The sequence below is a fragment of the Anthonomus grandis genome, chromosome 1, assembly GCF_022605725.1.
Source record: "Anthonomus grandis grandis chromosome 1, icAntGran1.3, whole genome shotgun sequence".
NCBI lineage: Eukaryota > Metazoa > Arthropoda > Insecta > Coleoptera > Curculionidae > Anthonomus > Anthonomus grandis.
The window spans coordinates 28,402,148-28,415,002 of record NC_065546.1 but is presented as its reverse complement, the minus strand read 5'-3'; the positions used below and the strand labels follow the sequence as shown (position 1 = coordinate 28,415,002).

Genomic DNA, 12,855 nt, shown 5'->3' with positions numbered 1-12,855 from the left:
GTGAAGCTCAACAAGTTCTATTAAATAATTCATTTAATTAGAATTATTATTTTGTTTAAGGGTTATTTTTCATTTTATTTTAGAATATTGTATTTAGTAAACCTTTGGTGAAGGTTTTTAAGATTAACATGACTGCGAGCAAGCCGAAATTAAATTCACATTGCGAGCAGTACGGAGAATCGGCGTCGCTATCGGTGGGAGGTTACCGATGCAGTCGTTCTCTGTCTACTCTCTATCTATTAGGTCTAATACATTAAAACTCAATCTGTAAGATTCCATTCGCCAAACGTGTATATCTTATACGAAGATGGTTAAATTGGGACAAAATTGAGAATTTTTAAGCTTAACAATATGCCGTTTAAAAAAATTAAAAATTCCGAATGGTTCCGAACATATTCGAACAAATACGAAATTATTAAGAATCGATTTTAATTGTTTCTGAGCCTATTTCTTATCCGATTTTAAAATAAATTTTTTTCGTGCTATATGATGGTGTCTTTAGATTTTTAATACGAAATTTCGTCTTTTGCCAACCATCATCAACTCTGTTTTTTCTTATGGGCGCCATGATGAATTTTTATATTTTTAAAATCTGTGTAAAATTACCTTTTTAACGATATATCACAAGTAATATTACAAAACATACAAATTTGCCGCAGTAGACTATGATAAACTGTCAAGACAATATTTAAATTATTAGAAATATAATATTTTAAAAAATATTTGTATGTTTTGTTTTGTTAGTATTGTAGTACAAAGTGACACGATTGTTACAATTGAAGAAAAGCGAGATATGATTAAAATTTATTATAAATATGCTAGAAATGCCATTAGAACGTCAGAAATGTATTGATGTAATTAATCTTGGTATGTTTGGTTCTTGTAATAAGTCTAAAAGTAGATATGAAGATAGAGTGGATCAAGAAAGTAAAGAAAACTTACTTAAAGAGGTGTAGATTAGCGATTTTTGTACTTATTGCGCTACATGCAAAAAATACTTTATAGATAATTATGAACCCAGAGAAATTACATGGCAAATTTCCCAAAATATTATCGCCTTTCATACAAGTGTTTGGAGACAACTTAAAAAAAGTGGATTTAAGATACTTAAAATTCATTTAGCTCAAAAACTGCATCCTGGTGATGCTGAAAGATGTGTGTTTCTTTATAACTGGCTAGCGCAAAAAAATACTTATTGCCCCAATATTCTTGGAAATGTGATATGGACTGATGAAAGTACATTTACAAACTGTGGCATTTTTAATAGGAGTAATAAGCGCATTTGGAGCCAAAATAATTCTCGACAATTTCGGGCAATTCGGCACGGGATTTAGCCTAACTGTTTGGGCAGGTATTTATAAAAATCGAATTTTGGGTCTTTATTATATTAATGGAACTCTTAACAGAGGTTCTTATTACCAGTTTTTAAGATTGGATTTTGACGGCTATTTGGATAACACGATTTCTTTAGAAAATTACTGTACAGTTTAGTTTTATCAAGATGGTGCTTTCCCACACAATACACAACCAGTTTCAAATTATCTTAAAGAAAGGTTTGGTGACAGGTGGGTTGGAAATAATGGTCCCTGTAACATGGCCGGCAAGATCTCCTGATTTGAATGTTTCAGATGCATTTTTATGGGGAATACAAAAAAATTCAACTTTATTGAAATTCCCTTTTAACACTAAAAAGGGAATTTCAAAATATTGAGGAGATGCGGTTAACTATTATTAGGGAGTAGACGGGAAATAAATCGCGCGGCCCTCAATTTTCGTAAAAGAGTGTCTTGGTTGTGTCTTGGTACACAGGGACAACAATTTGAGCACTTAATATAATTTTATTTTAAGATATATGTTTTTTGTTGTTAAATTTAATGTTTATTTATTTATTTCCGTGTGTTAAATTCAATATGAAATAAAATCGTTAATAAAGTTTCCCTAGTCTTTGTTTAAGTAAATAGATTAATTTAGTCTCTTTCGAAATATTTACAGGTGTTTTGAACATAATAAGGGTATAACATTTATTAACAGTTTAAATATTGTCTTGTCACTTTACGCACAGCCTACTGTGGCAAATTTAGTTTTCTGTAAAAATTCAGGTTTTTTAAAATAAACAATATTACTTATGATACTTTATTAAAAAGGGCAGATTTTAAAAATGCAAAAAACAAATATGCGCCCATAAGAAAAAGCAAAGTTGATGATGGTTGGCAAAAAGGTCGTATTAAAAATCTAATAACACCATCAAGTAGCATGAAAACAGTGACAATTGAAAAAGTGTACATTATTTTAAAATCGGATAAAAAATAAGGTCAGGAAAAAATAAATACGTTTTTAAAAAATTTAGTATTTTTTCGAATATCTTCGCATTCGGAATTTTTAATTTTTTTTTAAACGGCGTATTGTTAAACTGAAAATTTTTTAACTTTGCCTTAATTTAACCATCTTCGAATCTCTTATAGATTCCGAGACCCCCATGTTGACGGTCGAATTTGAAACACCTTGTACAGTAAGTATATTATATGGGTGTTTTTGTAAGACTTTAATTGAATAAATAAAAAAAAATTATTATGAAAACATACAAAATTTCCAGATTAAAAGATGCAGGTTACGGTGAAAAATTCATCCTGACCCCCGCGGAAGACGACGACGAAGAAATGCAACTAAAAATGGACGACGAAGTGAAAGTGGCTCCGTGGAATACGACGAGAGCGTACATCCAAGCGATGAAAGGCAAATGCCTGTTGCAGTTGACGGGACCGGCCGATCCCACGGGATGCGGCGAGGGATTCAGTTATGTACGAGTGCCCAACAAACCGACCCAAACTAAAGAGGAGCAGGAGTCGCAACCGAAAAGAACCGTCACCGGTACCGATGCGGATTTAAGACGGCTTTCGCTTAATAACGCGAAGGCTCTGCTAAGAAAATTCGGTGTACCCGAGGAGGAAATCAAGAAACTTTCCAGATGGGAGGTCATCGATGTCGTGAGGACCCTCTCGACCGAAAAAGCGAAGGCCGGAGAAGAGGGAATGGATAAATTTTCTAGGGGAAATCGGTTTTCAATTGCGGAACATCAAGAACGATACAAGGAGGAGTGTCAGCGGATTTTCGATTTACAGAATAGAGTTTTGGCTAGTTCTGAGGTGCTCAGCACGGATGAAGGTCGGTTATATTATTGTACGTATGCGTTAGTGTAAATTGTTGGGGTATTTTTTTGTAGGAGAAAGTTCTGAAGATGAAAGTGACGAAGACATAGAAGAAATGGGTAAAAATATCGAAAACATGTTGGCAAACAAGAAAACTAGTACACAACTGTCATTGGAGAGAGAAGAACAGGAGAGGCAAGAATTGAGGAAGATGATTATGGAAGGAGATAAAGAGAGAAAAGAGAAGAAAAAGGAAGAAGAGGAGAGTCAGGAGCAAGGAAATTATCCACAAGGTCTGCCTGTCTGTGTAGACATTAACATAATTATATAAATTATTCATATTTTTAGGGCGCGTCTTAAAAATTATAAGAACCTTTAAAAATCCGGAAGGGCGTGAGTATACTCGTTTGGAACACGTGAGAAAACCGGCCGTGATCGACGCGTACGTTAAAATACGAACAACAAAGGATGACAGTTTCATAAGGCAATTCGCCACCTTGGACGAGGCCCAGAAAGAAGAAATGAAGAGGGAGAAGAGAAGAATACAAGAGCAACTACGAAGGATTAAAAGGAATCAGGAAAAAGAACGGTAAATTAAATGAAATTATATAATTGTATAAATTAGACTTGACATAAATAATCAACAATAAGGTTAGAGACATTACTTAATAATTCACGTCTGCTCATTTCATTTACAACATACAGTTGTGGCCAAAAAAATAAGAGTGCATATCAAATTTCAAATCAAACTGAATTAGCTTCCCTATATGTTGCAAATTTGCTAAAATTTTGCAAATAAAATACTACACATTTTCTTCAAGCATTTAATCTGTTTATTTGTTAAAATTTATAAATAAACCAAGAATACCTTATCTTTTAAAAGCAAGTTTTTTTCATTATTGTTAATAAATCTTGTGGACCAAAAAATAAGAGTATTTCTATATTGTAACTATTTGGTGTCTGTTCATTCAGATAAAAGATTTGTTTGTGATATTTTCCATAAATACAAGTCAGTTTCAACAAGATCGTTGCATCGCATTGGTAAATATGGGTCGCGCAAAGCATTGCAGCTTCGAAGAAAGGCGTCTAATTTTGCTATTGAGGAGTCAAAATAAATCCTATGCATTTATTGCAAATGTGATTAAAAGGTCGCCTTGTGAAATCTCCAGAGTTTTAAAAACACAAAATAAAACGGAAAATGTTCCTGAAAATCGAGGCCGTCCAAGAAAAAGCACACGGAAGACTGATAAGCCTATTGTACGCGAAGTCAGTAAACAACCTTTTTCCACATCTACCTCTATAAAACGAAACTTAAACCTAAGTATTAGGACGATAACAAGACATTCGCAAGAGCAAAAATTATATGGTCGAGTGGCTAGAAAAGTCCCATTTCTAAGCAAAAAGAATATAAAGCAAAGACTGGCATTAAGAATAATTTTAATGAAAATTTTCAAAGAAATTGCTGCAACATTCTTTTTAGTCTTGAGACGATGATCAACTTATTGGAATCAGATGGAAGAATATTCGTTAAAAGGAGGAAGAATGAAGAATATAATCCTAGAAACACAATAGGCACAGTTAGACATGGAGGTGGAAATATCAAACTGTGGGGCTATTTTTCCTACAAGAGTAGATCCCATATTTTGGATTAAAGAGACCATGACAAAAGAAATTTATTTAGATATCTTGGATAGAGTCATGGCTACCATATGCCGAAGAAAACATGCCTGTAAAGTGGGTGTATCAACAAGATAACGACCCTAAACATATGGCACGAATTGTTAAACAGTGGTTTACTCAAAATAGGGTTTCGGTTCTGAAATGGCCACCACAATCGCCTGATCTTAACCCTATTGAAAATCTTTGGAAAGAGCTGAAAAACCGAGTAGCTTGTAAAAAAACAACAAATAAACAAGATTTATGGAAGGAAGTTCAGGAAGCTTGGTATTCCATCCTAGTTGAAACATGCTAAAAGTTGATCGATTCGATGCCACGAAGATGCGCAGCCATCCTCAAGAATAAAGGTTATTCTACCAAGTACTGACTCGCTTATCTAGTGCTGTTATTTGTGTGTTATGTTAGTGCATATGTTGTACAAATATGAAATCGTTATTGTTTTTTTCTCTATGTAGCAGAATATATTATTAGAAATATTTAAATAAAACCACTAAGGCACTCTTATTTTTTTGGCCACCACTCTACATACATTTGTTTTGCAATTAATTCTTTATATTGTCAAGTGAACTTATTTGAATGGAAATAATATGAAATTTATTCGATGTTGATGTGCTTAAAACATCGAATACCCAAAATATGCCGCCTAGCTGCAAAGCATATATATTAATCTCAAATCGATCACTCATTTTTCATAAAATATACAGTGCTTTCATTTGAAAACGATCCACCCTTAATAACTTTCTTAAAAAAAAACAAAAAAAAAAAAAAAACACGTCAAATTAGATATACAGGGGGACGTTTAATTATGCATTTACTGAAGTTCTGTCAATCACCTCCTCAGAAATATTCAACCGAACACAACTACCACTGAGCGTTCATCCGGTAATCATGAGCAAGCGTTAATAAAAGTTAACGGAATTAATTAAGTTACCCCGACCGATGTTACGCTTTTTAAAAAGAACATCGGATTTGGAGAACTTTATGAACAAACATTTTTATAGTAATAAGTTAAATGAATACTGTCGTATATGTGATAGAATTTAGTGGACTAAAGATGTTGGTGCAATAAAAAAAATGTTTTACCTTTAAATTGTTCTCTCAGCTTGAAGAAGAATATAATTTTTATAAATGTTGCCGAACTTGTCACGCAAGCTTGACAACTCAAAAACAAATACCTTCTTTAGCAATTGTTAACGGATTTGTTTATCCTCCTGTTTCACCTGATCTTCCAGCCCTAAGTTGTATTGCTTTATGGAAATAAGGAAAATTCATTATTTTGCAGGTAGTCAAAAAATAGTAGGACAAATAATTAATGTTTCTGTTAATGTAAATAATATGGTTACATCTTTGCCTAGAAATGTTGATTATGCTGTGACAGTAATGATAAAGCGGCATATTATTCATAAGGGAGCATATTTGTCTGGATGTGTTCAAAACCTGTTTTACGCCCATGGTTACTGTATCTTCAAAATACACCATTGTATCGAAAATATAATATAAAAATTGATTCCAAATTTCAACAACTTCATGAACCTTTTGATTTTGCAGATGAAAATGAAATATCTTACATTCACCATAATTCCGAAACAATGTTTTGAGGTGAGGATATGGTACTACATTTAGCCCCTGGCCAACACAACAAACCCTTTGCATTATCTTTTGACACTGATGCAGAAGAATTGTCATTTCCTGCTATATACTATGGACACGAGAGAAATTTTAAAATTAAAGTTACTCCATATATGATGGCAACGAGTGAGCTTCTTCGTAGAGATAGACGTGGTGTAACACCTAATCATATTTTATACATGGCAGCAAAAATAATGAGATTAAGAATTATCGAGAGCTTTAGGTTACGTTCCGTAACAATAATAGTGAAGTAAAAAATATAACAAGAGAAAATTTAGCAGATCCGCAATTTGTTAAAGATACTATGACAAAAAACGAATGTTTTTTTTTAAAGTTTACCAAATTCTATGCAATATTGGCACTCGAAAAAAAGTGATTTGTTTGCTGTGATGCGTCAACTTGGGAACCCAACAGTATTCTTAACACTTAGTGTTTTAGTGTTTAAAAGTAAAAGAGTAATGAATGTGCTTTGTGTATTGACTAACTTAGAAATTAAGGATTAAGAGATAAGGCTTTGTACACAACAATATTTTGTTAGTTACAAATAAAGCTACGTTTTGACTTTGACTTTGATACAAGGATGTCCATGTTGAGAATGCTGTATCCAAAAATGCATTAAATTGTCGGCCTTACCGCAAAAAGAAAACTCAGCTACAGGCAAATGTTTTACCCACAACGGGATCTTTGCTAATGAACGATGCAGCTACTGATTTACTTGATAACTGTTCTAAAGCAAGTTCCAGTACCGAATGGAATACCGAACGCAAATTCGATCTAATAGTATTAGTTTAGTTACGATAACACCAACCAATGTAAATATATTTGAAAAGAGAACATTATTTTTGATAAATTATATGGAAAAAATTTTTATTCTGATAAACTAAATGAATACTGTCGTATGTGCGACAGAATCTGGTGGACTAAAGATATTCGCGTAATTCATAAAAAATCTATTCCTTTCGTTTATGATGCAGGTTATCCAAAAATTTATGAACAAAGTTGGGGCGAGTGTATCTTTTATAAATGTTGTCGAAATTGCTATTCAAGTTTGTATCAAAAGAACAAAATTCCACAATTAGCTACTGTTAACGGATTTTTTTGTCCTCTTGTGCTAGCAGATCTTTCAGCATTAAGGCCCGTTTAATTTCACCTCGTCTGCCTTTTAGGTCCGTTATTTTTCTGGTAGTCAAAGATTAGTAGGTCAAATAATCAATGTCCGATTAATGTAAATAATATGGTTACATATTTGCCGCGAAATATTAATGATAATTATGCAGTTACTGTAATACCTATTAAAACGCCATATTCTTCATTATTCAAAAGGGGGCGTATCTAGCAGGATGCGTTTCATGTTTTTCATATTTAATAAATAGGCAGTTGTATGAAAAGTATAATGAAAAAATAGATGCGAACTTTTTGGGTAAAAAAATATTCCTCTTTTGTTAGAAAAATATTTCCCAATTCCATACAATATTGACAATCAAATAAAAAAAAATTGTTTGCTATGATGCGTCAACTAGAAAAACCAACGGTATTTCTTACACTTAGTGCCTGAGAAATACACTGGAAAGAACTATTAAAGTGTGGTTATAAATTTAGAGAAAATTTAGAAGATGAAAATAATATCTTTGATGGTATAACCAATAGTGTAAGAGCAGACTTAGTCAATAATGATCCTGTTATTTATTGTCTATATTTAAAAAAAAAATTAAAATTTTATGGCTGCTTTAAAATTAAAGAAAAATTACCTATTTCAGAAATATTATTTAAAAGATTATTTTGTCAGAATTGAATTTCAACATCGAGGTAGTCCTCACGCTCATATATTATTATGGCTAGAAAATGCACCATCTTTTAGGGAGACTAACTTTTTAAACGGTAAAGATGTGCCAGAAACTATAGAGTTTATTGATATCATTGCCTTGGCAGAAGGAATATTAGTATCCAGTTCTAGAACTTTGCAAACGCATACACACATAAGCTATAAGAAAAATACTAAAAAATGCCGTTTTGTTGTGCCATTTTGGCCAATGGACAAAACCAGAATATTGTTACCCGTTTTGCCAGTTAATTAAGATGGACTAACAAGACAGTAAATTGTTTTTTCTCGATTTTTCGCCAAATTGATAAAATAATAGTAATAATAATAATTCACAATATTAAAAAATATACACATATTAAATATACAGGGTATTGATACGACCGTTATCCTTTATCGTAAAAGCCAAAATCAGCAAAGATGCTAACCTGATAATTGTGAGTTGTATTTGGTATTTTCAATACGCCTAAGATACTTGCGTAAGATGCGAGATCTGTGAATTTTTTTTTAATGAATGTCTCTGAAATGTTATTTATTCATCTTAACGACATAGTAAATTGTAGAACAGGCGCCCAAAACCTTAGTGCCCAATATAATCAGTTACTGGACATCTATGAACATGACATTAAACCGCCAATGTAGGGACATAATTCTTATTACACAAAAAAACAAAAACTACTATCTAAAGAATCTCGCTAGTAACATCCCGGCAGTTATTGGTATCACTGGTGCGTAGCTTGATGGATTTCAATAGCAGTCGCCGATGAGTGTATTTACGAGCTGTTTTGTTTTGTCGCTTGAATTGTGGTGTTTTTAAAAAAAAATAAAATATTATAACGTAGATTTAAAGCGGGACATTTTAAAATGTTTGCTCATTTTATCGCTGGACATAGGCGGATCTTTTAAACAGAAATAGGTATGGAGTTCTTAACACTATCTTTTACTGTACATGTTCCAGATTAAAATACATGCTTTCTCTTCCTTTTTTTGTAAATTATAATCTTTAAAATTTGATGTAAACATAAGAAAATAAGACTGCCTGTTTTATAGTGTCTTTTATTTATTGTTTTAATTAATTTATTTATTTGATTATTTAATTGTCAACTGTAACGTTTCCAGCCCTGAAACTACGTTGGCAATTCTTCTGAAATAAAATCAGTTTTATTTGAAGTCTTAAACCTGCGACTCTTTGTTTCCGTTACTATTATTTTGTATAAAAACTTGTAAACTATAAGTAATATATTAATGTTTAATGATTTTATACTAAATTTAGCATGACGATAGCCCAGCAACATACACCAAACCAACCAACCACGCCCAGAGCAACGTCTGAAACGCTTCCGAATCCGCACGAATCCCCTACAACTCCGAGTCCCTCGACTCCTACGAAGAATATGAGCCAGAGTCCCCCGAAATCGCGTAGAAAAACGAAATTGAAGCCCGATTTAAAGTTGAAATGTGGTGCGTGCGGACAAGTTGGTCATATGAGGACGAACAAAGCGTGTCCTTTGTATCAAAACATAGGTAAGTTAAAAAATTATTATCGTAATTTTTAATCCTATATAACATCCCAATTTAATTTTTGAAATCGATAATGTTGTTTAGGTGGAGGTGGCACTCCTACAGTCGCCCTAACAGAAGAACAAGAAGAGGACATCGAAAAACAACTAAACACTGATGACGAAGACTTGGTTAATGTTGATGGAACCAAAGTTAAACTGTCCAGTAAATTAATTAAACACGCGGAAGAAATGAAACGAAGAAGTCTTTTGTTGAAGGTACCGAAAGACGCTTTGGGTAAAAAACGACGGAGAGGTAAAAATTAAATGTCAACCCCCACCCACGACAATGTTTACAGAAAAAAAATCGTTTGTATTTCAGTTCTTCCCGATAGTCATTGTGATTATCTGAAACGGCCCAGTAAGTCTGCGAACAGGCGCAGAACCGACCCGGTAGTTGTGTTATCGAGTATTTTGGAAGTTATTTTAAACGAAATGCGGGATTTACCAGATGTCCAGCCGTTTCTATTTCCTGTTAATCCCAAATTGGTTATGGACTACTATAACATCATTCAACGTCCAATGGACTTGCAAACTATTAGGGAAAATCTTAGGTGAGTACTCTCCATAATCGTATAATGAATCATTTAAAACTTTTTAAGTCGAATAAATTATCTATTCCGTCTACAAGATGCTGGTATAAGATTTTAGGAAAAAAATCAAACAAAAGCTACAGTACCAAAGTTTAATTTTCTGGTGACATATGAACAACAAGATATACAGGGTGTTTCATAATTCACTACATATATTTTAAGGGCGTATTCCTGAGGTCAAAATAAGACTTTTTTTTCCTATAAACATGGGTCCTAAAATGCACCCCCTTCAAGCTACAGCCATCGCAAGAAGTGTAAAAAAAATCGATTTTTTTTAAACTGTGCCTCCAGTTTTGCATCAAATTTAACGAAATTTGGAATACCCCCGTTATTTTAGGTGGTCTATTTACTCTTTATCTTAGAAAAGGCGTAAACCTAATTTTAAGGGGTAAACTGAGGGGGTGCACACTTTTGACGGCCAAAATTTTATGTGTACATACATTTTTTTTAAATTAAGCTTCACCAAAAAATAGACCATACAAAAATTTCAATTTTTGGTCTCTTGCATTTTTTTCATATGACTATTAGTTTTTGAGAAAATCGCCGGTGAATAAAAGGATAGCAATATCGTAAATTAAATATCAAAGAAAAAATTTAGGAAGTGGGCTGTGTTTCGCAATTGTTGACATTTTTATTTTTGAGGTTTTAGTAGTAGGCTGTGAGTATTTGTTTTAGACATTTTTTAATTTGCTTGACATTTGGTGTCAAATAAATTTACTGTCATTGTTTAATTCCAGTAGTTTACTTCCCGTTTTAGATTTAAAGTTGTAGCATTTTTTTGTTCCCTTAGCATCATCTTAAAAAAATATTACATACTTTCTTTTTATTTAGTTTACTTTAATTTGGAAAGAATATTGTTTATTAATTATTCTAATTTATTTATGTTAATCTCGGCAACATCGCTTTCGGAGGTATCCGTAATTTAAACAAAGTATGTACTGTGTGTTGCCTAAAAGCTCAAGGGACTTTTAAATAATTAAATGGACTCTTGAAGTACTTTTAATTTATTTCGACATCATTAAACCTGTTTTTTATATTGTGTTACATATTTTATTATTAACAACACAGTTTACGTTTGTATTTAAGTATTTTATTATCATGCATATAAATGCATAAACAAAATCCAGTCTAACTTGACCTTGCTTTAAACAATCAGCGCATATCGATCTTCGGGTTAAGGTTCAGAGTTGCCATATTGTGCTGGAACGAAAAGCGGCTGATCTTATTATTTTCAATATTCAAAATAAATTAAAATCATTATCATTATTGATTGAGAATCATATCATTATTGAAGGATTTTGATAGGTCCTGGTTTATGTTCTTCAGTCGTACATAATTATTTATGTAGATTTCCTAGCAGCTCTATTCCTTTTCCTGGTAAAAGGTACGTTGGCAACAACGGCAATGGTTCGGTGGTGGGAGGTCACCAAGCACCAAGGTGAACCTTGATGCCCATCCGTCTTTCTTTTTGGCGTGCGACCGAAGATCTGACAAGTCGTTCTAATTTTGCCTAGAAAAAAAGGGCGAATCAAGTAAAGTTTTCCATTTCGGGATGTGTAATATTTTAAACTTACTTATTTTTCGCACTGCATCTACCGATGTAGTTTTCCTTTCGCTGACGGGCGTGGTTTATCTGATTTTGTGATTTTTGAGTTTTCCCATGAAATCACGTAAGTAGCACGTGGTTCCTTTGTAAGTGTCTTTAAATCAGGTATTCCTTCCTTTATTTAGAGATTCCTTCGTCCTGCGTTGCTGCCCAATCAACTTTAACGAAGGTTGATAATTCTACGCCACAAAATATCTTTGATTGATATTTTGATATATTTGGGGGTCCTTCTTACTTATTGCTTAGTCCTTAGTCCTTATGTCATTTTGTCTACTTTTACCTGCCCCAACCACGTGATTGCTGCCATACTGCCTGACGCCAATTTCGACGCCGAGCCCTGCCTTCAATCTTTGCTGATTGCTGCCGTACTGCTTGACGCCATTTTCAATGCCGAGCCCTGCCTTCAATCTTTGCTGATAGCTGTCATACAGTTGACGGTGTCATACATCACGCTCAAGGCCGAGTCAACGCCTTGACGCCATTTTCAACGCCGAGCTCTGCCTTCAACTCTTGCTGCTTCCAGACTGCTGACCTTCATCCTCATCCACCTAAGGCATGCCTTCAGGCCTGTCAATCGCTGGATAATGCTTCCCTAGCATTCCTACGCAGTAACGCTGAGCAGGAAGTGTTTAAGCTGCGTGGCGGAGTTGGTAAAATTTCATCATACTTATATGAACTTGCTTTAATGATTTATTTATTCTATTTTGATTGATTGTGGTATTTATTTTTGTTGGTACACATATTTTGATTTATAAGTAGCCCTGTGCGTACTGTCTATTTAATCCTTTTTTCCTCCGCAGAGAATTCATGAATTTTCCCCAGGTTT

The 12,855-nt window shown here is 33.4% G+C and overlaps 1 protein-coding gene across 2 annotated transcripts in view; it reads left to right on the top strand.

The window, feature by feature from the left end:
• LOC126736596 (transcription initiation factor TFIID subunit 1) overlaps positions 1–12,855 on the top strand; it is a 57,920-nt gene that overhangs the window by 28,954 nt on the left and 16,111 nt on the right. For both annotated transcript variants that reach the window (XM_050441030.1, XM_050441039.1), the window contains 6 exons: positions 2,594–3,162; positions 3,221–3,439; positions 3,495–3,735; positions 9,545–9,795; positions 9,877–10,086; positions 10,153–10,384. In XM_050441030.1, the coding sequence (XP_050296987.1) occupies positions 2,594–3,162; positions 3,221–3,439; positions 3,495–3,735; positions 9,545–9,795; positions 9,877–10,086; positions 10,153–10,384 (1,722 nt within the window). The remainder of the gene's footprint in view (positions 1–2,593; positions 3,163–3,220; positions 3,440–3,494; positions 3,736–9,544; positions 9,796–9,876; positions 10,087–10,152; positions 10,385–12,855) is intronic.